General features: G+C 44.5%; 1 protein-coding gene and 1 long non-coding RNA gene across 3 annotated transcripts in view; both read right to left on the bottom strand.

The window, feature by feature from the left end:
• The window catches only part of PTPN1 (protein tyrosine phosphatase non-receptor type 1), an 83,123-nt gene that overhangs the window by 23,706 nt on the left and 32,235 nt on the right, over nt 1-27,182 (bottom strand). For both annotated transcript variants that reach the window (XM_035122813.3, XM_035122815.3), the window contains exon 2: nt 206-296. In XM_035122813.3, coding sequence (XP_034978704.2) covers nt 206-296 — 91 coding nt within the window. The remainder of the gene's footprint in view (nt 1-205; nt 297-27,182) is intronic.
• Nucleotides 25,299-26,215, bottom strand: LOC148685150 (uncharacterized). The gene is made up of 2 exons (XR_015951160.1): nt 25,860-26,215; nt 25,299-25,642 (listed from the first exon to the last, which is right to left on the bottom strand). It is a non-coding gene; the product is annotated as an uncharacterized LOC148685150 (long non-coding RNA).

Below are 27,182 nucleotides of genomic sequence, written 5' to 3'. Positions count from 1 at the left end.
TTGGTATATTTTCAAAATAGCACAGAACAAACTATTTTGGAACTGTTATTTAAGGCAACAGCAGGGTGTTGTTTGTTGTTTTTTTAAAGTTGCACGTACATTGGAAACAATACAGTTTTACCTTTAATTGTTTGGCATTGCATCTGCACTACTCCACCCTTTTGTAAAGACTCCTTGAACGAATTGAGAGGGATACAGTACTTACATGGGCTGACATCTCTGTATCTGTTGCGATTTTTGTTTCTGGGAAGTTTGGCCACTTTACATGGAAAGTCACTGGCTTCATGCCTTATGTCCTAGAAGGAAATAAATTAAGAAATTTAGTTGTGCTGCAAATCTACATGGCGGTCTCACAGTTAGTTCACTGTACATCATCATCATCATCATCATTGCTTTCTTTTGGTTGGTTCAGGAAAAAAACCAAACACTGAAAGCTGATGGCTTATCACAGCGCTTGATTCTGTTTTGTGGAGTCTGCAAAGAAACCATTAAAAACATTGCTTCCAGTTTTTAGATTGAATCACCCAAGGAGAATCCTTGCCATGTTCAATCTTACATTAGAGGCTGAGCAATATACATATACGACGTCACCGAAAAATGATTTTGCACAGTAAGGATTTTAGGATAGAGACCATGTTATTTGCCAGATTTCATTTGTGTGACATACAGGAGAAAGCACAATTTCACTTCCAGACCAAAACTGCCAATAGTGGGTCTTGCATTAATTGCAAAATAAGTAGCCAGGCAGGGATATCTCTGCCAGAACACATTTGTCCTTTGGTATCCTACATGCCACCATTTCGTAAATACGTATTAATAGCTAAGGGCTGCACGTGTCTGGTTAAGATAAGAACCCAAGTTTTCTTGAGTCATCAGCGCCAAGGGGTGGAACCATAGATGTCAAAAGAATCCTTTATATGCTGTGTGTTCTGTGCACCAAGTCAGCAGTACACTTTAGAAGCAACAAACTTAAAAAGATTTTTGTGTTGCCTTATTATAAAACCAAACTTGTCTGAAATTGGATTGCACTGTGTAGCAATGAAGTGTGGATTAAAAATATTAAATAAATCAACCATTAAAAAAAATGACAAGGACTCGGTACAGGAAACACACAGCATTAGAAAAATGCGGAAGACCAGTTATAGATTCAGAAACTGAAATGCAAATTGCTGGGTTTTAACTTGAAGCAGTATGAAAAAACAAGCTGGCATAAGAAAACCTAAGAAATTCCAGGAGATGGATCTTCCTTGCATATGCAAAATGAACAGTAAAGCTCAGCTTAAATGGTCATCCAAGAAAATTAAACAAGATGCTGGGCCAAATGTATCATTTTTGACTAGGCTTGGAGTGAAGCCATTTTTTATATTTATTTTGTTAACTAAATAAACATAAGACTTACATGAACACCATGCAAGTTCACTTTGTTTTCTGTACTCAATTTAGACATAATAGAGAGTTAGTGCCAGATCCTAGCGAAATTGTGTTTTTTCCTTATTTTTTTTTCCAGGAACACACACACACACCACTGGCAAAATATACACAGTTCTGCCAACTACTAAACTTGCAAGTGGCCTCGTAAACCCTCTTGCATTCTGAGTGTATTCTGACTTTTTATAACATATCCCAGCACATGGTAAAATAAGTCCTCCAGTGTTAGAACTATTGCTGAACTAAAGAGACTACGGTGGAATTGCTTCTGAAGAAACTTTCCTTGGGCCCAGAAGATGTGAACAGATGTCCAATGGAGGCTAACATTCCCTTTCTGAATGCAGAGTAGCCAGTCAACTTCTAGACTTCTAGGTTTATAGATCTGTTTCTAGATCTATTTTGGGAAGAAAAACTCCTTTGTCTAGATCAGGCATCCCCAAACTGCGGCCCTCCAGATCTTTTGACCTACAACTCCCATGATCCCTAGCTAAGAGGACCAGTGGTCAGGGATGATGGGAATTGTAGTCCAAAATATCTGGAGGGCCGAAGTTTGGGGATGCCTGGTCTAGATGAACTCCGTTGGAAGAGAGACATGGGCAGTACAACACCGTTGATTCTCCTGGACCTCTCTGTGGCTTTTTATGTCATCAGCTATAGTACGTTTTTAGAGAGGCTGATCATGTTGGGTCCTGGGGATGGCTAACTCAAGAAGATGGGATTTCTCCTTCGACTCCTCAACATTTATACTCTGGGATCCCACAGCATTCTACAGTTGTACCTTGAAAGCCAAACGCCTTGGCACTCGTACGTTTTGGCTCCCGAACTTTTTTTAAAACCAAGGTAGCCTATAAATACTGCAAAATGAAACAAAAACCAGAGCATGGAATTTCCAATTCCCCAGCCATACGAATGTCTATGGAGCCACACCTGTCTTTCTCCCCAACCACAATAGTCTACTTCCGCATCAACTTCTGCAATAAAATACTTCATCTTGGTACTGTCGGTACAGATGCTTTGAGAGGTGAAACTACTGCTGTTCCTCTTGAGAAGGACATCTAGCTACACCCTTTGTGACAGGCAGGGGAACCAAAACCGTACGTTGAGTTTTCTGTTCTTGTGTTCTTATGAGACACTGAGCTCATTAAGCAAAGTTCTAGTCACAAATGGCCAACTTCGGCACCCTTGGGGACCTGGAAACACCCCCCCCCAATGCAGTGAGACTGAAAGAAAGCCTGTGCACATACTCTGACATTAATGAAAGGGGAGGAGGCTGTGGAATGAATGTGTTTTCCGAGAGATCTCAAGAGACAGATTGGCATCAACTCACTTCCTTCCAAGAATGAGCATGACCGACATTTATACAGAGCGTGCAGGATGATTCATTGCTTCTTCTAGATACACTTTTACTGTGATAAAAAACACCTTCTTGATTCAAGTATGGAGAAAGCCCTGCTCCAGGTGCTCCCACCAGGTGAAGTGAGGCAGGTGGCCGCTACAGAGAATGCCATCTTGGTGCAGGCACCAACCTGGCTGTGGAATTCCCTCCCCAGAGATTCTTGCCTGGTACCTTCTTTAGGGTTGTCCTGGAACCTGGCGAAGACTCTCTTTTTCTCCCAACAACATCTAGAGGGCACCACATAAGTCTACCCATTTTAACTGCATTTTATCATTTTTATGTCTGTGAATTGCCCAGAAGACAAGGTTAAGACTGTGGTGGCCTAGTGGTTTTGGTGCCAGGCTAGGACCCGGGAGAGAGGCGGCACATTGTAGTAGCGGGTATGGCGAGAGACAGAAGTATGTGTAGCAACAGGTGCAAATATTACCTCTGTACAGTGGACACACACCTGCACACACTTAACCTCCACCCAGAGAAGCAAGACACATTATCGGGGTTAAAGAACGCATTCCAGCCTAGAAAGAAAATGGTGAGGATTGTGGCCTGGGAAGAGACAGTGTTGCTGAGAGCCAGATTGAGAAGAGCATTCTGCGTGTGTGTGTGTGTGTACACATTTGGCTCCCCGGTCTGAGAATCCCCACTCCCGTTGTGCAGAATATTAAGGACAAAACTTACACTAGAGCAAAAATAATAATAATACTAAATATGACAACCGGATTTGGGTTACTTTGGTTCAAATGTTTTAGTGCAGAGTGTAGACACTTGTTCGCTGTCCGATATCCCTCCCTGTCAGAATACTTCTTCAGCCCTACTGTAAAAGTTGCAGCCGTCAAACATCACAGAATTGTGCTGTTAAAAGAGATCTGAGATAAGCAGACACTGATGTAACTGAATGGACATGCAGGGAACAAAAATAGAGTTTAGGGCTTGCTGAAGTGGCAACTTTTTGCCTGGGTAGTACCACTCCCAAGTCTTCGGGGGGGGGGGTTCCTCACATGATTGAGTGCTCCTTCATAGAGGAATATATATCACGTTGAAAACTGGATGCCAGGGGAAACCTAGCCTAGTTCCACCCCCCTGGCAGATGGATTTTTCATTTTGATTTCCGTACGGAGGAGCACTGAAACGCTACGAGCCCCCACTTCCAGCCTAAAGCAGCCCAGACGCAGGTTCATCACTTACTCCCACTGGAAACAGCCCCGTCATTCCAAGAAATAGGTGGCATTTCGAGTAAACCCCACATAGCAAAAGAAAAAAGAAGACGACTTGAGAGGAAGAACCTCAACAACACAAGATTTCCAATGTTAAATACTTAATGTGCTTTAAGCATGAGTCACAGGACACCAATAATCTCATGTGCTTGAATAGCTCAGGGAGGGAAAAAAACAGACATGGCAGCAAAGTGCAGCTTGTGAATGGGGGGAAGGAGGTGACAGATCACTACCCCCCCACCTTTCCAGAAAATCTCAACTGAATAGCTTCCCGTTTCTTTCATGAATAAGAAGCCTGATTACAGCTACACATGAGGATGAACAGTCATCCCTGGTCTACATGAACCTTAGGGGGACAGGCATGTCTTTGTCTTGCTAGAGTCGCTATACCAAATCCTCATAAAATGATTAGGTATTGTACAAAGTATATTGATGCTAAAATGGGTTGTTCTGTTTGGAAATTGCTCCTCCCACGGCGCACGGCGGTGCTCACTTCCATCTCCTCCGTTCCTTTGCATTAAGCCACTGAACAGATTATGTAGAAGGTGAGCAGACTCAGTCGTTTGCATCTATCAGAATCTGGGAGATTCAGTGTTCAAATCCCCACTGGGCCATGAAACTGGATGGTTGACCCTGGGGCAAGTCAGTCTCTCAATCTAACCTACCTCACAGGGTTGTCGTGAGGGTGAAATGGAGGGTGAAATGGAGGGGAGTGGGGAGGACCACACAAATGCCACTTCTATTTATGAAGGAGGCTTAAGCATAGTCTTCAAAAGCCTAAATACCTTTCCAAATATGATAAACATAAATCATTTTAAGTGAAAACATTTAAACACAATTACCAAGATTCACGATTAAAACCCCCCAGAAAGAACATTAATCTATTTCATTTCAAGCCAACCATCCTCACTGTAAGATCTAAAACCCTAACCTACAACCACTGCAAACAACACACAGGGACCAAAATGTCCACCTACACTCTTTAATTAAAAGCAGGCTGATATAAAAACTTACTCCGAGATGAAATCGGTGAGTGAGCTAATTGTACCTCTCAGGAAAGGGAGTTCCTTAGGTATGGGGACATCACCGAAAAGACTCTGCCTCTTGTGCCTGCCATACTAATCAGCCGTATGGGGAGGCATACAAACAGGGACCCTGTAGTGGTTTGGTAGTCATGGCCTCCTGTAGAAAAGGGAGCACTAATTGTAAATGAACTCCAACAAGATGGAATGCCTTATAGTTTGGGTTTTATAAAATGATTATATTTCTCTGGCAGTTCAGGTGGCAATGCTCCTGGACCCAGCAATGATGTTAGAGCCTTTATTTTATTTTATTTTATTTTGTTGGCCAGACACCCTTTTTATTAAGTCCATCTGATCATGAGACTCCAACTATTTCCAGACCACAGGATTTGACAATATCCTAGGCCTCTATAACTGTAAATATTGTCTATTTCATTCAGAATGCTTCATACAGAGATGTCCATGAATGCTTGTGCATTATTAACACACCCACCCACCTTCTGGCGGGAGGTGAAAAAGAGGAGAGCAGTTTGCCATATCACCGTAGACTCAAAGCAGGGAGTGGCTACAAGTAGGTGCTTGAAAATTGCAAGGTGGCCGAGAGAAGCAACTGCAACTGCAACACCAAAGTAAAGAGGTGAGCGTCAGGACCCTCTGCACCATGGGTAGGCAAACTAAGGCCTGGGGGCTGGATCCGGCCCAATCGCTTTCTAAGTCCGGGAATCAGCATGTTTTTACATGAGTAGAATGTGTCCTTTTATTTAAAACTAGCTGGCCCTGCCACGCGTTGCTGTGGCATTGATTGTGAAGTTAGGACGAAAGGAAGAAGTTAGTTAACGTTTTGAAGTCTGTTTTGTTCCGGTGGGGAGATATCCGCGGAGGATGGGTATCGGGGCTGGTGGTTGTTCCGTCGTGGTGGGGAAACGCGTGAGTGGGGGCGGATGGGGGGTGCAGTTTGTAGAGGGTTTGTGGATACTCCGGGAGGCCTTCTCCTTGTAGGGGCCTGGTGGTTTCTCCCTGGTGGGACTGAGATGGGGGGGGGGCGGATTGTGTAGCAGCCTTGTGCCTACGGGGCTTGTTGGTGGGGAGATATCTGCAGATCGCAGCCTGGTGGTTGTTCCCTGCCAGTCGCGAGTTGGGGGGTGGACGGATGGGGGGGACGATTGTGGCTATGGAGTGGGCTGTTTTGTGTTGGGGTGGCGATCGTGGATCGTGCGACATATGAGCGGAGAGCATGGATTGTGGATTGGGTAGGATGGTGAAGACTGAGACCTATGGGGGGATCTCTGGGGAGTGGGGGGATCTCTGGGGTAGGTACCTCTGTGGCGGGAGGGGGTCCTTGGGGAGGGGCTACTGTTGGGGTGGCCTGGTCCCTGGCAGAGGTCTGTTCTCCAGGGTGAGCTGTGTGGTGTGGTGGATGGAGAGTGGCCGTTATTTTGCCAGTGGGAGGGATTTGGGGTGTATGTTTATTTTTTTAGTTGGGGTGGGTGGGGAGTGGGTGGGAGTTCGGGTGTATGTTTGATTTTGTTTGGTGGGTGGGGTGGGTGGGGAGTGGGCGGGATTGGGTGTACGTTGGATTTTGATTGGTGGGGTGGATGGGGAGTGGGCGGGATTTTGGCAGTATGTTGGATGTTGTTCGTAGGATGTCCACTGGAGGGGGCAATTTTTGGGTATACAAATCTAGGTTTCTACCTGTCCTAGGTGTGTGTATGGACAATGTAAGTGGATAAAGACACTCTCACATGGGGTCCCGATGTTGTGGGCAAATTTGAGGACGATCGGGTAAGCGGTAGAGGGAAAGGTTCTTTGGAACAAAAAGCACCCTCTACATACATACATACATACATATATATATATATATATATATATATATATATATATATATATATGGATCTCTGGGATATTTGTGGGGCATAAGAATTCGTTCATCCCCCCACAAGGTCTGAGGGATAGTGGACCGGCCTCCTGCTGAAAAAGTTTGCTGACCCCTGCAGCACCAACGCAACAGTTATTTCCATCAAACCTTAATGCAAGGATTGCAACACTCAGGCAATGTTATCCATGGGCTACATGCTGCAGAGCTCTTGAAAACTGAAAAGAGACCTTTGTTTCTAACTCCTTGTGGAATTTAAATCCCTTTAAAATAAAAAGCTCTTGCAGAGGAAAAGTAGAAACAATGTTGCTTGCTAATTAACCTGGATCTGTGAGAGAATATACTGTACAGAACAAGGAAAACCATTATTTGGAATGTTCTGCTACAGCTTTGTTGCACCTTCTACTTGGGAACCTCTGCCCCTCCAAATATTTCCCAATATGAAGCTACAGTGGTACTTTGGGTTACAGACGCTTCAGGTTACAGGCTCCGCTAACCCAGAAATACGTAGTAGCTCAGGTTAAGAACTTTGCTTCAGGATGAGAACAGAAATCGCACGGCGGCAGCGAGAGGCCCCATTAGCTAAAGTGGTGCTTCAGGTTAAGAATAGTTTCAGGTTAAGAACGGACCTCCAGAACGAATTAAGTTCTTAACCTGAGGTACCACTGTATCTTTAAAAGTTTTCTTTATATAAAAAAGCCTAGTTTGCATAAAACACTAAGACTAAGTCATGATGAGCAAGCCCACCCCTGCAGATTAACCATGGTTTGCTTTTTGCCAACAGACCACAACTTGAGGCCACCTTTTGCTGTTAGCTTATGAACAGTGACTTTGTGTTCTGTCCAAACAGAAAGCCTTGCTTAGCAAAGCAACTCTAGGTGCTACCTGAGGCAAGAACAGCTGGAAGGTCATGCCTTGTTTCCTTGTCTTTTGGATATCTAATGGTTTGTTGGACAAACCATGGTTTAGTGCTAAATGTTAATGCAGGCAGTACCAGCCTCTCATATTGGTGCAGCTGTCAAAGGTTTCACATTTATCCTGGCTGACTTTATTTGTGCTGAGAGGACATCAATCATAAAGCACTGGAAGGTAGTGAAGTCAAGCTTATTTCATGTATTGTACACCTTTTCTGCAATTATTACACTCGAAGTGGGGTTGCAACAGATAATAGACGTTGCAACTTAATGATTCAGTTCATTACAAAAACTGATAAATCAAAAGCAAAGGCAAGTATCAACACAGCACTTAATTCAAAATACAGTGGTACCTCTACTTACGAATTTAATGCGTTCCGAATGCACATTTGTAAGTCGAAAAAATTTGTAAGTCGAATCCCATAGGAATGCATTGGGAGAAAAAATTCGTAAGTCGAAGCAACCCTATCTAAAAATTCGTAAGTAAAAATCCTATCTAAACCGCATCCAAGATGGCGGACGGAGCTCCGTTCGTAAGTAGAAACATTCGTAAGTAGAGTTATTCGTAAGTAGAGGTACCACTGTAATCCATTGTACTAAAATTACTGAGACTAATAACGATACATATTCAGGTAAAATTACTATCTAAAGTGGTGAAATTGCAGCCAGGGGAGGGGAGGGGGTGTGAAATCACACAATAACCGTTAACCCCAGTAAGTAGTCAGAATGAAAGAATTATTTGGCAAGCAGGAGAAGGAGCTAACTCTCTCCCCCCCCACACACACACCAACAAACATCCACACAAGCACATGATTAGCAAGACTGCTGATCAGATAAAAGTTTTGTGTGAAGTTCTTGGGAGAGAGAGATAAACTCTTACAATGAACAATGGATACCGAGAGTTTTGATTCTTGCAATTATTTTATCACACTGCTTCACATTTGCTTGACTACATAGCACTAGTAAACAAGTAACTGTGACCTTACCCCTACAACGGTACCCTTGCAATGTGGCATTCCTAGAAAGCCCCTTGCTGCTTCAAGTCCTAGAGAAGTAATTTGACGCATGCATGCGAATTAATGTGAGCAGCCATTCAGGGACCACATTCAGCAGGCCTAAGCGCTGAAACACCCAACCCTCAGTATGCAAACTAGGTGGAACCATTAAATCATGTCAGCACTTGGAAAGAGGTTAATGCAGAAGCCTTTGCTCCTTTCCTAGTCCACACCATGTTGAAACCGGAGAAGCCAGGGCTCATCCTCAAGTCTGCCATCTTTGCCAGCTTATGACGGTAAGGGCATACAGACAGCCTGTCAGCACCCCTGCCCTTTTTATTGTGAAATGGCCCAGTGCTGGGAACTTTCCAAAGCCACATGAGCATTGCCTGGAAGCTTTGCAAATCTTATTTTAGGCAGCTTCAGGAGGCTGGAGATAAGGTGATACGACTGCCGAGTTTTAATAAAATAATACGGCGTTACAAGCATCCTGTTCGTTCGAAATGGTAATATATTGCTCTTCATTGCACAACTTTTGGGATGCAAACAAAAGATGCTTAAATCAACCAACCAATCAATCAATCAATCAATCAACCAATCAATCAGATTTCAAATATTCTGTCCAACCCTTGTAAATGCAAGTTAATCCACACAATAAACAAGGACAGGCAAAGGAACCATTCCAAACATCTGGGTGCATATGCAATTCAACTGCCTTCTGTAACACACAGTATCTCTGAATAAGATACTACTAGCTTTAGTCATACAGGAGTTTTGTAGTTTGCTCTAGTGGTGTAGAGCTTGCTGTTTTAAATGTGTTTTATTGCTTTTATGGTACGGTGTTATTGGTATTTTTATGGTTGCACCCCATATTGGGATCATTATGATGAAGAGTAGCCTACAAATTATTTCAGATAAACTAAAATGTGCCAACTCAGCTTGTTAGTGCCATTGCCATTATTCCCACAACTAGCACAACTAGTTCTTTTGGCTGACATGGAAGACTGCCCCCCCCCCCAAAAAAATACCAAGGTAATCACAATAGATTATTTACTGCGCAAACACAGAGAAACAAAAGGACACAAAAGCTGGTCAGGGCACAGAGTCACGAAATAATCAGCTAGAACAAAAGCTATCACACTTCCTGATTCCGGCTGCAAGCTGAAGAGAAGAAATCTACTCCAGCAAAACAATGGCCATTGTTCAACGAAAAGCCCATGCTTCGCTTGGTCCCTGGCATCTTCAGCTTGAAAGGATCTCATGTGAAGGGGCTGAGAAAGAGATCAAGACAAATAGTAATGGCAAAATGAAGTGGCTCTGTGCAAGAGAGGCAGGTTAGGATGAGAGGCAGTGACTGGTGGCTGTGTGGGGATTTGAACCCTGATCTCCCAGGTGCCTAGTCCAGAACTCTAACCACTACACCACCACTCCCTTTTCCAATGCAGACTTAGAATCAAACCATGCACAGCAATAATCATGCAACTTGCTGGGGTAGCTCAGTTGGTAGAGCATGAGATTCTTAAGCCCAGGGCCATAGGTTCGAGCCCTACCTTGTGCGCAAGTTCCCTGCATTGCAGGGGGTTGGACTAAATGACCCTTGGGATCCCTTTCCAACTCTACAATTCTTTGACCATGGTGTGTTTATTTAAACACACACAGCAGCAAGCAGCAGTAGTAGTGGGAAGGGGTTCCTGCCGCTGCAATTACTAATTAGGTAATTATTGTCCTCTTTGTTCTGGCCCTCAGTAACACGGTTTGGTGTGGAAGCATACCGGTATATCTGGGCTTCCTAGAGGGATTACGAGATAAATGAAATGCAAGTTTCCTGTATAACAGAAAGGTGTGGGGGGTTTTTTTTTGGGGGGGGAGGAGAGAGATCCCTGTGTCAAATCTGTGTGGGGTGGTTGCTAACTGAAGTTTAGTTTTGTTTTCTTAGGAAAGCTCACCACTGTTGCCTCTAAGTCACAGTTCAGAAAAGCTGATAGGTGAATGGAAGAGAGAATATTAGCTTGCTCAAGTTGGTTTGCAGATCTCCAAACATGTTCACTGCTACAGTTTAACTAAATTTCGCCCAATGAATCATCATCCACAACGGCGCATACCACTGCGATTAGCTATGAACGAATGCCACAAAATAATCAAAACACGACCCACCATTAGGTGTTTGTTGTCTACCATGGTAATGTGTACAATTCCAATTACAGAAATGCCATCTAAATGTGTGAATTGCCTCCAGACCCAAACTACCCTGGCAACAGCTATATTTCTTCTGTTCAGGGGCCGCCATTACAAAAGCTCCTCAATTTGCATTTGTTGGTGAAGGGCCAGGGCTTTATTTAAACAGCAACACATATATTCTGGCTCATTCGGCTTTACATGTACCTTTTTGAAAACACAAAAAACGGTTCGGATCTTACATCTTGTGTTACGACAACCTTACATTTCCAGGGATTTCTCAACTTCAGCTGAATGGGGAAGGGTAAGAACGGCGGTGGTCTTGAAAGAACAAGAACGAGCGCTTCGTTAGAACATTCCAAAATACCCAGGAGTGATGAAAGAAAAGTGAAGAAACAGCATCTGACGCTCAAACCCAACAGCCCTTCTAAGCGCCTACAAGTCAGATGTGAGCAGGCAGGAAACTAGCAACACGAAGTCCATGTTTGGACAATCAACTCTTGGCTTAACTTAACCAATGAGAGATTAACAAACTCTCCCGCACATTCATGCAGCTGCTTCTGCTGGATCAGGCCACTGGCCCATCTAGTCCAGCATCCTGTTCTCAGAGAAGCTAACCAGATGCCTGTGGGAAAGCCCATCAGCAGGATCCCAGCTCTATGGCACTCTCCACTCCTATTGGGTCCCAGCAACTGGGATTCAGAAGCATTACTCCTCTGACTATGGGCTTACCCTTCACCCAAGCTAGAGAAACAAGTTTTGTAGTCAGTGGTTTGTTTGTTTGCACATTTTTGCACCCAGCTATCAGCCACTTGCGACCCAGTGAGGAGTCCTGAGCGCCAGAATAGCACCATCTGGATGTGCATGCCTGGGGAATCCTTGGACCTTGACTGTTTTCACATTCCGGCAACACATCCTCTAGAATTCTATGATCTATCTGTTATATTTTATCCGCCCAAATTCCCATGGATTTCAGGAACCAAAAAGTCGTAGGGGGAAAGTACAACTTTCAAGCTGCCTGCCCCCCCCCAAATGACTTTGCATTCTGTTCTGGCGACTGTAACTCTGGTTTTAGGAGCCATTTGGTGCCTAGCTTATGCAGTATATCTGAGCTTCTAACACTGCCATCAATCCCAGCCAGCATGGCCAATGCATGGTGATGGGAGTTGAAGTCCAACAACATATGGAAAGCGACAAATTGCTCATCTCTGCCTTATAACATTCTTGAGTTTACAAAATCAAATTATTTGCACCATTCTCCAATTATGAGGGGGGGGGGACTGTCACTGAACGATGTGCTTGTTAGAATCAATTGTGTGCACAAGTTTAACTTGTCTGTATTCAATTAATCCCCATTAAAACCCTTTCCTTTTAAAAACGGGGAGGGCTTTTTCTTACATAAAAAAAATGCTAACACGCCCCATTGATTTTTATCTGCCTTAACTCCACACCCCAGCCCTTCCCCAAAACACAGCTCAGAAAGCATGCGATGGAGGTGAAGAGGAGAACACAGGATATCTCTAAGTCAATGTAACTAAAATTCCCAAGTCACTCACACAAGGACTAAAATATTTTGTGCAAATGAAAACTGCATGTGTTGCTATTTGCAACATCAAGCAGAAAACCGTGCCAGAAGAAGGGGGGGGAAACCAACTATCAGCTCGTTATAGCATCAAGATTAAATAACTAATTCGACTATTCAGTTCAGCTCCAGATAGACTAATGAAGTCCAGAACCAGAGCTGAAACTGCCTGTTCAAATTTATGTCTATTCAGTTACAGCCTGTATCTGAGAACCCCTGTCTCCATTTGGCTCCTTGAGTCTCAAGAAATATATCCCCAGGCAAGTCTGCCTGAATTCAGATAGCCTCAGGCAAGTCTGCACAAGTTCACCTTCTGAGACTGAAGAGCCAGGGAAAGGGGAGGGGAAACCAGTGTGGGTGAAATGTAGCCTATGGTACGAAGGTGAACATCACATCTGTGTGCTCTGCTCGCTTTGGCATCTGGCCTCCAAACCCACCCTGGCTGACAGCATGTGGCCCCTAGAAAGCTGCCCATGAGAAAATGTGGCCCTCTCTGGGTGAGGAGGGTCCCCCACCCCTGGTTTAAGGGTTTCTCCTTCCAGAATCAAGTCGCCTACACACAAAGCATATACTGTAGCTTCTCTTAAAGAATCCTGGGAACCGTAGTTTTAAAGCATGCTGGGAATTATAGCTCTTCCTAGGATACTTTGGGAGAAGTGATACAACCTAAATGTATAGTGTGCATGTCACATAGCTCTAGAGCAGGGTTTCCCAAACTTGAGCCTTCACCTGTTTTTTTTAGACTACAACTCCCATCATCCCTAGCTAGCTGGACAAGTGGTGAGGGATGATGGGAACTGTAGTCCAAAAACAACAAGTTTGGGAAACCCTGCTCTAGAGCTATGTCACATCCACACTTGGGTCTCCAGCTGTTTTCGGACTACAATTCCCATCATCCCTGACCACTTGTCCAGCCAGATAAGGATGGGAGTTGTAGTCTAAAACAAACAAACAAACAAACAAACAAACAAACAAACAAACAAACAGGTGAAGACCCAAGTTTGGGAAACCCTGCTCTAGAGTTTCTCCTTCTCTACTACGGTAACAAATCCCTAGGAGGCAGCAGTGTTATTTTGCAGCAGAAAACATAAGCACAGATAGTATTATTACACCTTCAGGACTAACAGACTTAAAAACTAATCCTATGGCGATATCCGCTGGGATGAGCAGCTTAGGATCTCTGGTTCAGCTAGCTGATTCCTGGCATTAAGTGCCATACCCCAGCTCAGCCAAGGTTTTTTTTTTTAAAAAAATAATAATTAGTTTTTATTCAACAGTTTCTTGTGAAACAACAACAAAACCAAAAAAAAGTACATATAGTGTGTCCATTTTCAATCCATAGAGTTCCTCCTTTGCTCAGTTAAGCCGACACAAATTCTCAGTGTCAGCTGACACTCGCGGTGCCAAGGGTGGGGCAAGTTCTCCAAAAGGGGTATTCTGGGGTGAGATTTAGGCTGAATCCCAAACCCATTCAGCTCAGTCATGTGACCTGGCAAGCCAGCATTGGACACGAATGTTAAGGCTTGCTTTCCCACTGCAAGGGCTTAGGCAGAGCAGCAGCCCCACGGCTGAACAGGGGGTGGATCTGGTGTAACTTTACACCAGCTTAACTTACACCGGCTTGCTCTATGCCGGGGGTTGGACTAGGTGACCCTTGGGATCCCTTCCACCTCTTATGATTCTATGACAGCTTCTTGTGCATAGGATTGCTCACTAAGTGCAAATAAAGGTACTATAGAATTTAGAAGGGAGAGTCAAGTTCCCAAAAACTGATGCAGATTCTTGCATTCCGTTCTATGCACACGATTATATATGCAGATAAACTGAAAAGCCGAGAGGAAAGAAGTATCCAAGGATTCTGAAAGTTGGCTACGTCCTCATAAGAAAAGCTCAATTTTTAGAAATGTATAAAACTGCTGTCCAAGAAAGAACACAGCATTTGACAGGGGAGTGGGAGGGGTAATAAAAGAGAGGGATAACAAGGAATTGCTTCAACATTTTATTTATGCAATTTGTGCCATAAAAGCTATTAAAATTTCTGGATGCAGAGATCTATAGCCATTTTAGAATTGCGTACCTACAAATAATCATTCTCTTGTGACACACACTGTATGTACTCTTGCACGGTGCTAAAAACCCTTCCAATGCAAAGCCAAATGCAACAGTTTCAGCGAACAACTGCGGCAGAACACTGAAGAAAATAAACTATTTTTTAAAATAAAAAAATAACAATAAAAGCTTCCCATTGTATCCCAATGAAGTTGACATTTTGGTAAGGCATCAATAGCAAAGAACAGCTAGGCATGTTTCAACAGAACTTCTGGTTTCCATTACATGACGATTAATATAGGTCTTGTGTGGTCAGGTATAATTTGGCCACATAATTGTATTTGTAACTCCATTCCTAAGCTGAGAAGCCTTCCAGAGTGCCTTCCAGACTTGCCATCTAAGAGAGACAGCACAAAATGAAAAAAGGAGGAGGAGGAGGGATGAGGCAAATAGGAAACTCATGAACCAATTGTTAAAATTACAAACTCACCGTACGGATGGAAACAGCTTCATAAGAGGAAGAGCCAAAACAGTCAAAACCATTATCAGGATTGGCAGGGAGCAAGGGGGGGGGGCACACATACACCATGCCTGTGTGGCACAAGACATTAAACATGCTTCTTGACATGCATAGAAGCAGAATGTAACAGTAGTACTTTAGCTCAATGCAGCTTTTTCCACAATCACCATTAAGTTCACAGCTCAGGGGTAGAGCTCATGCTTTGTCTGCAGAAGAACAAAGCTTTAACCCTTGGCATTGCTAGGTAGGGCTGGGGGAAACTCCTCTCTGAAACCTGCCAATCACTGTAGGCAATTCTAAACTTCATTTAGCTTGTACCTTAGAGATGGATTCATTTAAAGCACTGCTAAAGTTTTTCAGACAAATACACCGAGCAGCATCATGAAATGCGGGGCACGTCAAAGGGAGATTAATGTATGTCTGTAGAAGCGAAGGCAGCTGGACTGCAACTGTCTATTAACAAAGGAGTCTGTGAAACTGTTAAGATGAGAGCAGGACAATTGTGTCTTTCACAGATCATATTCTTCCGTCCGCCAGTATAAGCTTCTGCAACGAAGAGTATCCGAGCACGAGGAATGCTGCCTGTTTCGCACCAAGAACAGCTGACGCATTTCATACTTATCGCTGCACAGTTGAAATATATAGAGATCAAATGAAAATTAAAGTTCACTAAATCACATTTCTGCAACGAAAACACTCCAGGCAGTGCATAACAATTGCAAAAGCAAAATAAAAGAGGCAGCTGGAGGAGGTGCAACCCTCATGTCACCTATTGGGCTAATTCTAATTTTACCCAAGTAAATAAAAGCACTGTAAGGTGCACAAGTAAGGCGCCAAGTAGTGGAGTGGCAATCCAATCAGTTTTCCTTCAGAAGCCATTCCAGAGCAAGAGCAGCACCAAGAAAGCCCTAATCAGCTGGCAGAAAACCCTTAACAGGAACAAGGAGAAAAGAGCTTCCATGGCTGCAAGAGATTAATGCACTTATTATTCAATGGAGTACGACCTCCTCTCAGACAGCATGCCCTTGGAAGCAAGCTCCCTTCAGTTCAGTAGAACATGCCCCTTTTCTTCTCCAGCCTCTGAGAAGAATTAAATTTCCTTTTGCAGATTTTCACCATAAACCTTTATGCCTCAGCGGCTGTGGTCTGTGTAGTGATAATGCGGGATGTCAAATCCAAACTCTTCTTCAATCCCTGCCTTCACAGTCACAGGGTGGGCAAAGTAAGAAAATAATCTGATATTAGATTACTGTGGGAAGCCCTAAACGCTTGTCAGACATGATCTGCAGAAGGTGGGCCAGATCCTGATCTGGCTTGCCAGATCCAGTCCTGCCCCACCCCCACCCCTTTGGCTACCATTATGGGTTTGCAATATGAACTGTAACTGCAACCCACACATTCCCAAGTGACAAAACGCAGATTTCTCTCCATTGATTTATTCTAACCGGAATAGCCCATCAGGGACAATCAGGGGGAATTTAACCCACAAAACATCTGCACAAAAGCTCATGCTGCAGAGAACTTCCACTGTTATTTGGATGCAAGATTGGGGGAAAAGCATCTTGTTTACACAGCACATTTGTGGCAGAAACAAACCATGATAATGACTAGCAAGATGTTGTTGTTCGCCTGTTGTGTTCATAACGTTATGTTCAAACCTCTTATAGGTCTGCAGGTTTGTCTGTGTTCATAAATAACATTCATATTATATTAACACTGTGGGTAATCATTGCTATCAACAACACTTAAGAGTATTCAAAGCATTTCACATAAATTATCTTGTTATAAGCCTTGCAGTAACCCTCAACAGTAGATCAGTATCACCTCCACATGGCAGATGCAAGCAGTCTGTAGCGAGCCGAGTGCTGAGTACATGTTTGCATTCTGTAAAAATTAGAATCCCATTGATCCCCAAACCTCTTTCCCTCTCTACATAAGCAGCATGAACGATTTTTCTTTGTTCATGTTTTAATGATTACTACGGGTGGCATTTGAGGCACTGAAATCAATGTACTTAAAGTTATTCACGACTGTACCAATCCACAGTTTAACAAGTTGTGAAGAGAAGGAGGAGAAAAAGCAGGTGCTTGATAAAGCCTTGCCACTGACTGTTCAAAAACAAAATAAAAAAGTGCAAATCTGGTGGCATTGTTAAAAGCTGCAAGGTTCATCGTTTAAAAGAATCAAGATTCACAAAATAAATTAAGTCTGACCTTCATAATTGATTTCCAGCAGAAAAACAATAGAATAAGATGCACTGAATCACGTTGTTCTTGTAAATAAATCTGGAAACCTCAGAATAGAGTGACAGATGGCAAGTTCAGGCTCCAATTGTGTATGTGTGCTTACCTGAGATCAATGGGGCTTACTTCTGATTAAACTTGCACAGGACTACCGTAAGCTGTCCATCACAGCAGCTTGCAGAGGGCACCTGCATTTGCCACAGCAAACACAACACACTGTCTTGTGACACATTGAGGATTTAGCAGATATTTTGTAGCATAAACCTCTGAGGAGTAGAAGCCATTTGTTCAGACGTAACTGATGAGTAGATTTGAGTCCACAAAAACTACATCTAAGGTGTCACAAGACTTTTGTTGCGAAAGAGCATAAACTAACACAAACATACGGCGCACTTCCGGATTGCACGGTCAAGAGAAACAGTTTTTCAGTCATTCTTTCCCCCTTCATAAACAGTTTTACACATTCAGGGGTTGCTAATATGGCACCCTGTAGGGACGCGGGTGGCGCTGTGGTTTAAACCACTGTGCCGCTTGGACTTGCTGATCAGAAGATCGGCAGTTCGAATCCCCGCGACGGGGTGAGCTCCCGTTGCTCGGTCCCAGCTCCTGGCAACCTAGCAGTTCAAAAGCACATCAAAGTAAAGGTAAAGGTAAAGGGACCCCTGACCATTAGGTCCAGTCGTGACCGACTCTGGGGTTGCGCGCTCATCTCGCATTATTGGCCGAGGGAGCCGGCGTATAGCTTCCAGGTCATGTGGCCAGCATGACAAAGCCACTTCTGGCAAACCAGAGCAGCACATGGAAACGCCGTTTACCTTCCCGCTGTAGCGGTTCCTATTTATCTACTTGCATTTTGACGTGCTTTCGAACTGCTAGGTTGGCAGAAGCTGGGACCAAGCAACGGGAGCTCACCCCGTCACAGGGATTCGAACCGCCGACCTTCTGATCAGCAAGCCCTAGGCTCAGTGGTTTAACCACAGCGCCACCTGGGTCTACATCAAAGTGCAAGTAGATAAATAGGTACCGCTCTGGCGGGAAGGGAAACAGTGTTTCCTTGCGCTGCTCTGGCTTCACCAGAAGCGGCTTGGTCATGCTGGCCACATGACCTGGAAAAACTGTCTGTGGAAGCGGACAAACGCTGGCTCCCTCGGCCTGTAGAGCGAGATGAGCACCGCAACCCCAGTCGTTCGCGACTGGACTTAATTGTTAGGGGTACATTTACCTTTACCTTTAACATGGCACCCACCGGTCCCAGTATGCCTTGGAAGTACCACCTACGATGCCCATGAGAGGTATCAGTAAACATACCCTCAAACACTCACAAGGCCCCAGAGTCTGTTGCTCTGCTCAGTTCCTATTTGCAATGGCTTGGCCTCTTTTGCATTGAACACACACCCTAAGACATGCCCACATTTACTTGGATGCTAGGAGTGGACACCAATCCTCTTTTCTGATCTGCACGTAGGAGAGGTGCAAAGATCTTCTCTCTGTGAGCAATGCTGGTGGTGGCTGAGAAGATGTGCCTTTCCTCCCACTGATATGAGGGGGTTACAGCACTTGCACCATTTCGTATGTGATGTAGGGCATCTAAGGTAAAGCAAAAAAGTGGAGCGCTTCGTTAGTCACCGATTTGAAGATTTTTCATTTCTCTTGATATCGTTACATTTCCCACCTCCCCTGTAGAGATTAGGCATTTGGGGGTAGCTCAGTTCGTGAAGGTTCAATTAGCGTGTTCTTTATTTCCCTTTTATAGCAACATACTGTGATGGGAGTGCACAGCTGCTGATCATTCAGAAATGTTCTGAAACCTTACTGCACTCCTCCAGCTTCGTTCTTCCTTTCAAAGCTATGAACTTATTTACGGTACAACATTCTGTTCTTTCTGGAAAGTTGATAGAACTAGCTCTCCAGCTTTGTGTTCAAAAAATATCTTTGAAGATCTTTAAATGACGACTTTCCCAAATGATGGAAATGGTCCCATTAATCCAGTAATGTCCAGCTTATTAGAAGAGGCGAGCTCTTCATAGAAGATCTGTATCGCTGTACAACTTAGAAACATGGGTGTTGTCAGCAAGAAGGAAGGGCACAGAACACAGGCCATTAGTCCAGCTAGCTCAGTAATGTCTACACTGACTGGCAGTGGCTCAAGCAACGTACTCTCCTTGCCGTACCTGGATATATTGGGGGCTGATCGTGAAACCTTCTACATGCAAAGCAGATCTCTACCACTGAGCTACGGCCTTTCCGCAGACGGACTAAGGACATGCTTCTGGGTCATGGTGCAATTCTGCAGAGCCTGGTCAAAAAATACAGGGCATGAAGCTTGGGTTACAGTAATGCGTTCTATTTAGGGCTGCTCTTGAGGACTGAATGGGAACTTGAGATAGTCCAAACCGTGACTTCTCAATTACTGGAGTAGATCATCCAGTTGAAACCACATTTCAACAGTTCTCAGGGGCTTGTACTGGCTGCCAGCTTGTTTCTAGTTATTGTGAATGACTTACAAAGCCATCAAAGTCATGTGACCTAAATACTTTGGGAGTGCCTCTCCCTACAGAGCCCTGCCCATACGCTACTATCTGATGTTGAGGCTCTTCTCAGTGTCCCACCAGGGTTTCCCCCAGTGATATATATAGCAGGGCCTTCTCTGTAGTGGCACCCCAATTAGGGAACTCTCTACTGTCTGAAATCTGGCCAGTACCTACTGTACTATGGTACCCAGCTAAAAACCTGATTTCCCAAGCTTAAGCCTTTAGATATTATGAAGTTTTTGATTGTTTCAATTTTACATCAATGCCATCTGTTTCTTTTGCAAATGGATTATGCATTACGGTATATATACTTTTATTATTATGCGTCCTAAAATCTTAGGATAAAGGGCAGGCTTTAATTATTTTAAATAAATGAAAATGAATTTCTGACAGGTGTCCCATACAGAGTGACAGCCTTATTAGAATTCTCTAGGGCATTTATGAAGGGGGGGAGGCAACTAGTCAGAAACAGCATGCGGCTAATTTTGTACATTTGCTCTTGATACTACCAGAGCTCCTGTGGCAGGCTCTTTTCACTGAAGAACAAGAGCAACACAAAACTGGGCAAGGAATTGGATGGTACCTGAAGGATTGGACGAGCTGGTCATGCCTGCAGGCTGAATTTTAGCCATCATTGTATTAACCCCACAAGGTGCTCTTGTTGCAGATTTTCACTTGATAGTTTCAAGGAGGTTTTAAAAATGCTGGCTGCATTTAGGAGTTTCTCATATACTATTTGCCTTTACTATAACCAAACTCACTTTGTTTAGCATCAAGGTGCCACAGTTGTAGTTTTGGGTTATGTGCTCTTTGCATAACCAGTAAATTTCAAGCTGGCCTACATATTCAACTTGGCCTGCTTAGCCTTTTCTCCTTTTGAAATTGCAATTTACAGCTGCTTAAAGTTAAAGCAAGCCAGGGGAAATAATACAAGATGAGGCACAAAAATAATACAAGATGAGGCAGCTTCCCTGCTTCAAATCTTCACGCATTTTTGTCATCCCATCCCTCTGTAACCATGAGGAACAGAAACTCCTCCCTAACCTCATTTTTAAAAAGAGTTTTCGCTGTACGAATGAAAGAGTTTCAGGGAACATACGTTGTCCACCCCATCTGCATAAACAAATGCATGTTAATACCCCAAGACAAAGCATTAACAGGATATATAGGGCGACTTCTGGTTCTAAAGTGGGCCTGAGGAACCTGCTGAAGCTCTTCAAAAGTTGTTAGTTGCCAGGATTAAAAATACACCACCCCCCCCCCCCCAAAAAAAGGTTTTAAAAACAGCTGAATACTCTTGAGATCCAGGCACACTAGAGACTGCCAAAACCAGGCTGGAAAAGAGAGAGCTCGGTCTTGGGCCAAAGCAAAATTGCCAGGAGCATCATTTCACTTCCCCCATCAAATTTGAATGTGGCAGAATGGCTCTATATAGATGTTCAAAAGCGTCCCAATTGAACAGGCATGTTCCTTCCTTAGTTTGTAACTGCAAGTCGTATGCCAAGTATAGAGAGTTTCCATGGATGAATATTTCCATCAAACACATTCACCAGGGCTTTGAAGGAAACTGACAGCTTCAATGCTCTTTTAACAAGTGGCAGATGTAACATGGACCTTCGAATATCATGCAAAGAGGAGAAGCCAAAATTGAAGTGTCCAAAGGCACTCAGATGTGTCAAGTCCACAGGAGTCCTATGTTCTTCTGCCCTGAAAAGTGTGCTCTTTGAAAGCATGTAAACTTAGAATTAGATAATTGCACTGTTTCACTGCTTTTCCAAGGCAAACAGCAAATAGCTCACACTTTTACACTGGAGCATTTGCTTTGAGTTCAGAGAACAGCAAATGAAATTTGTTTGTGGGATGTGTGATCTTCCACCTATGGCCTATAAAGTACATTTGGCTTTTAAACAACAAGTAGCAACACCACGTAACAGCCAAAATTTGAAGATATTTCACTCAAGCACAACCTACACAATAAATACATCAACCTTCAAAAAAGTACTTCCAGACCTTTATAAAACCAAAGCAAAAAGCAGATCTCTAGTGTTTGGACAGCTTGCATTCAGTAAGGGAACATTCAGAGTTTTGAGTTGGAACGGCACCACATAAATGCAAACCCATTTGGTATTGAAATCACTGCAGAAACCTTTCAAACCAAAAACAAGAGAGCTTTGTCTAATTGCATTATTCTCCCAGGTACAATTCTACAGTATATGTATAAATATTGGGCTGGAAGGTGAGGAAGGAGAAGGGAATTACAAGGAGAAGGAAATGCTGATAGCAACTTTGACGGAGACTGCATGACAGGCAAATGTTTTTGGCTAAATTCCAATCCATGCGCAAACATTCAACTGCCACATCCACGCCCCAGGCAATTTCTTTGCCCTCCCTAGCCCAAGGCTATGCAAAACATTTTCCTTCAACCTCCCTTCCCTCCATGGCCATCAAACCTTGTTGCTGCTGGTGTTCCTCCCCCCCCCCCCCAAAGAGATATTTCCCTTTGTTTTCTCCAAGGAAAAATGGCATTCATGCACATGGGGTTCATCACTAACAGCAGTAGCAGCAACAGCCACCTGCCAGGACCATAGACAAAATGGTGCCCTGCATAGGTCTTCATTTATGCTGTGGTTTACTGGGGGGGACGGGACTGAGATCTCTTTTCAGTAACAACGAGGAGACCAGTTGCAACATGTCAAGCAGGATGAAGGATGGTATACAAATGTAATAAATAATGATGACTGTCAAGCATGGCTACCCCAGCAGATCCCTCTTTTTAGAAATTAAAAAATGACCCTACCTATTTGTCAGCACAAAGCACAGAGAATTGAGGCCTGGGATCGCAAAAATCTACTCTAGATTTTCCTCCCAACCTTACCTCAGCCACCCACTCCAATTCTTTGCCATCGCCACCCCAGGACAATTCTCCATTCTTTGCTTCCAAAATCAGGGCTACACTGTGCCAGGGCTCCATCCAGGAATCTGTTTTTAATCTCAGGGCCCCAATGGACACCTTCCCCCACCCGGATCCACACGCCCCCACCTTCCTCCCAGACCGTGTGCTGTCTCCTTACTCCACCCCCGTCAAGAACGATGCTGTTCCTGCCCAGGTTTCACTGACACAAGTGCATTACAGTGCGAGCGACAATGAGGCTTCTGTAGTTTGGAAATCCGGTTTTAAGCATATAGCATCAGCCCCGGTTAGAAGTCGTGAGAACAAGATACAAGGTCAAAACCTGAGGAATGCAGTGAGTGGGCTGGAGCTAGTGGAAACACAGGAAGCACATAAACAATTTGTGAATGATTTAGGAACAGGGATTTGGAAGAATGAGCCAAGTGTCCCTGCAGAGGTGTGAGCAAGCCCTACCTCGTTTGATCAACTGCCAGAGCACTGCCTGGGAAAGAGCAAATTTTTGCAAACCAAAACCCATCCCTCCCCTGTCTCCTTCATTCTTGGGAGGGATTCATTGAGGAAGTTTGAAAACTGTTGTAATTGGGTGATAATGGAAAGACAGAAGTGGGGAAGAGTGAAGAGGTAGCTTGCCAGGTTTTAGGTACCAGTATGCAGAGAGGCAATGGGACGCGGGTGGCGCTGTGGGTTAAACCACAGAGCCTAGGGCTTGCCGATCAGAAGGTCGGGGGTTCGAATCCCCGCGACGGGGTGAGCTCCCGTTGCTCGGTCCCAGCTCCTGCCCACCTAGCAGTTCGAAAGCATGTCAAAGTGCAAGTAGATAAATAGGTACCGCTACAGCGGGAAGGTAAACGGCGTTTCCGTGTGCTGCTCTGGTTCGCCAGAAGCGGCTTTGTCATGCTGGCCACATGACCTGGAAGCTGTATGCTGGCTCCCTCGGCCAATAACGCGAGATGAGCGCCGCAACCTCAGAGTCGGTCACGACTGGACCTAATGGTCAGGGGTCCCTTTACCTTTACGCAGAGAGGCAAGGGAAGAGATGGAGCCAATTAGGAAATTAATATCCTTCCAGAACAATGGAGATCAATCTCAGGTGGTATCAAGGGTGAAACATCAGGACACAGACGACGATTCAAACCCTGGCTAGCAGAGTCAACGACAGGCAATAAGTAACATCATTCTAAATCAAGGAGCACCGTTTAGGGGAAATTGAGAGCTTGTCTCCAGGTCAAAATCCTAAGTCCCCGTTATGCTGCCTGCTGCTCCACAAGGACTTAAAACATTGCTGGAAAATGTTTGCACCCCTGGAAACTAAGAGCAGAGTCAAAAGGGAACAGCTACCAATACAACAGCTAACCTGCCAACACCAACCAGCACCCCCACAGTGTCACCAGAAACCACAGTGCACTTAAAAAACCCACCCCCATGGTACCAAGCAGGAACGACAGCAATCGACAAATGCAGAGAGAGTAGAAACACCACAATGATATTTCCCTATTCAGTGCATTGTATCACCCACTCAGGCACACCTGCAGGAATGGACAACAGCACCTTCCCCATCAGAGACTGATCGTCACAACAGCATTCAGGAAGCACGTGTTTCGAATTCTGAGGATACTGAGGAAAAGGATTACAAGTCCCACCCGCCGAAACGATTCTGCACACTCTAAGCTAGGAATACTGTACACATCTATGGGTGGCTGTGGAAGGGGAAACTAAAGTTTTACTTCCCCATGGGGTAGGGAACCACATGAGGAAGAACTGACGTTTAACTCACCAGGAGCAGCACCCACGAGCTGCCAGATACAAGGCAACACAAAAGAAATGCAAGGGATGTGTGTTTCGAGTTCCCACCTTTGGGGCATGCAATGTGGCAATGCTTACATTCTACGGCAATAATTGTGGATAGGCTGGCCTTCCACGTCACAGGGCAACAGCCTAACCATATAGTCACAGAAGCAAATAAAAGACATGCAAGACCTATAATGGGAACTCTGTAGTCTCCCAAGAGCCAACACACACCCTTCCCTCCCCCCTCTATCCCAAACATCATATCCAGGGACCCTAGAGACCGTATGGAACACTGTATCTCAGTGAAAAAGCACAGGCTTAGACTATGTGACATCCCAGGTTCAATCTGGGTAGATTGCCAGAAAAAAGGGCTGGAAAGACAGACCCATAGAGCGTGGTAGCCAGCGGCAAGGTCATGGGGAACATGCAGATTCTCAGTATTGATGGGGTACGATGGTAGAAAATCCACTGGTCCATCATGAAGCCATCCACGATGAGTAACATGGACCGTGGACCAAGGACAAGGTGATGGAGACTGTCAACCCTGGTGGGGTTTGTTGGTAGAAAACCCACTGCCTTATCATGAAGCCATCCAGGATGAATAACTAAGAGTAGTTTTGATTTCCTATCTGCAAGCCACCACGAGAACAGACACACAGATGAAATAGTCACAACTTTTATTGAGCAGCATCAGTTGCCGAAGGAGTTCTGAAGTCAACTCAGATGAGCGGGGTTGCCCACTCTTTGGTTTATGCAGACCTGCTGTGCCTTCGAAACCCACAGAAAATCAGCAGGGGACAGCTGTTTCCATTATCCACCACATCACGCTGTCTGTCCAGTATCCTGGGAAAGGCACAGGAGCCCTGCTTGATGGAAAAGGTAGCAATCCCAAATAATAGCTTGCTTCCCTCCTGCTAAATTCTGCTGTTGCAGTAGGACTCTGCATGTCGTGTGGAATGGGATGGTAGGAAAACACTTTGCCTTGATGCATGTTAAATGGTTGCCTGAGGGGAGATGAGACAGATATGGGGATATAATGAGCAACAGCTGCAGCAAATAAGATGATCAAATGTTTATTCTGGATTGGTGAGAAAGTGTGTTATTATTCAGGTGCTATTCCACTGCCAGTTGACTAGTTCCAAGTGCAAATCATTAGCCCCTGACATCTATGCCTGGGGGTTCACTATGGGGAGATAATGTAGTCATCATAACAATACCCACCTATCCAACACAGAGTACTGCACTGGAACTCTGCATGCAACTTAACACTTGCCCTGTTCCATGTGCTTCAGCTCATAACCTGAAAAGAAAAACAAGTCCTGAATTATTCTCCCAACAAAGGTGGTTATGCCTACACTGGTGTATCGCAAGATCGTGCATACATTTGGGGGTTTAGGAGCCCAAGAGACTCTCTCTCTGTATAGTGTACACACCCATTCATAAACAATCCCACCCACCATTATGCCAGCTCATGCCATTACCCCAAACTACATGGGGTCTTGCGGGGGGGGAGGGGGGGAGACCCTTTGTGACCTAGGAGTAAAGACAGGTGGCCTTCTTTGAAGCATGCCCACCCATCTCTGTTTGCTTACCCTTTGTGCATGCCTTGTCCTTGCAGACCCAGTTTCAATCATGGAGATGAGGTTCTGGTTGGCATCTGCCCCAAGGCAAGGTATCTGTAAGGGTTCTGAGAAGATAACATTACTCACTCGTTCTTCCGTCTCCCTGGCTGCTGGGTACACAAACAACTAAACGCTGCTTCTGCACTGTCTCCAGCACCATCTGTGCGTTCTCTAGGCATGGGAACAAAGGGATATGGCCTTGTGTCGCACAACTTGTCACATGCAATCCGAATTCCTAGACCAAGGGTGGCAAGCTCTGGTGTTGTGTCACTGAATGGAGTAGAATTATTTTTACTTGTGCAATGGGACCTCCCTTCCCTCTACTCTCCCCAAATTTGCTCAGAGGAGGCCATGACTTAGTTGGATGCAACCCCTTGGCTCCATGCATGTCAATGGGAGCAGTTGTTATGGGCACTATATTTACTTGATGGAAGCATCTGAACTTGCATATGCTCTTCTGCAAAGATATTGCACTGGAAGTGCAACTAGCCAATGGATAACCAAGTAAACTCTCACTTCTGCCTCAACAAGCTCCTACCTCCACCTGGCCTTCCTCGTACCCCTTACTTTTGCAGTGTACTATCGGTGCATGGCTTCCTCCAGCGATAGGTGCTGTCAGCATAATGGACTGGTATTTCTTATGTATATAGGAAGAACAACAGGGAAATCCTACTCAAAGGAGTCTGCCTTGTGCAATATTGTCAGAAGACAGGGTGGTGATGACCAACACAATAACTGAGATCCGCAAGCCAGCACTTATGCTCTTTTTATTCAGGCGTTTTAATAGCTGGTTGCTGATTTACGTAGAACGATAGCTCTTTGGCTTTAAACTATTGTATACCCAAAGCCCCGTGTTCATTGCACCTTACTATTTTATGATGCTGTCATATTTTTAATTTCCAGTTTTGCAATCCACTTTCAG

The sequence above is a fragment of the Zootoca vivipara genome, chromosome 7 (genome assembly GCF_965207765.1).
Source record: "Zootoca vivipara chromosome 7, rZooViv2.hap1.1, whole genome shotgun sequence".
Lineage (NCBI taxonomy): Eukaryota > Metazoa > Chordata > Lepidosauria > Squamata > Lacertidae > Zootoca > Zootoca vivipara.
This window is presented reverse-complemented; position numbering and strand designations above follow the sequence as displayed.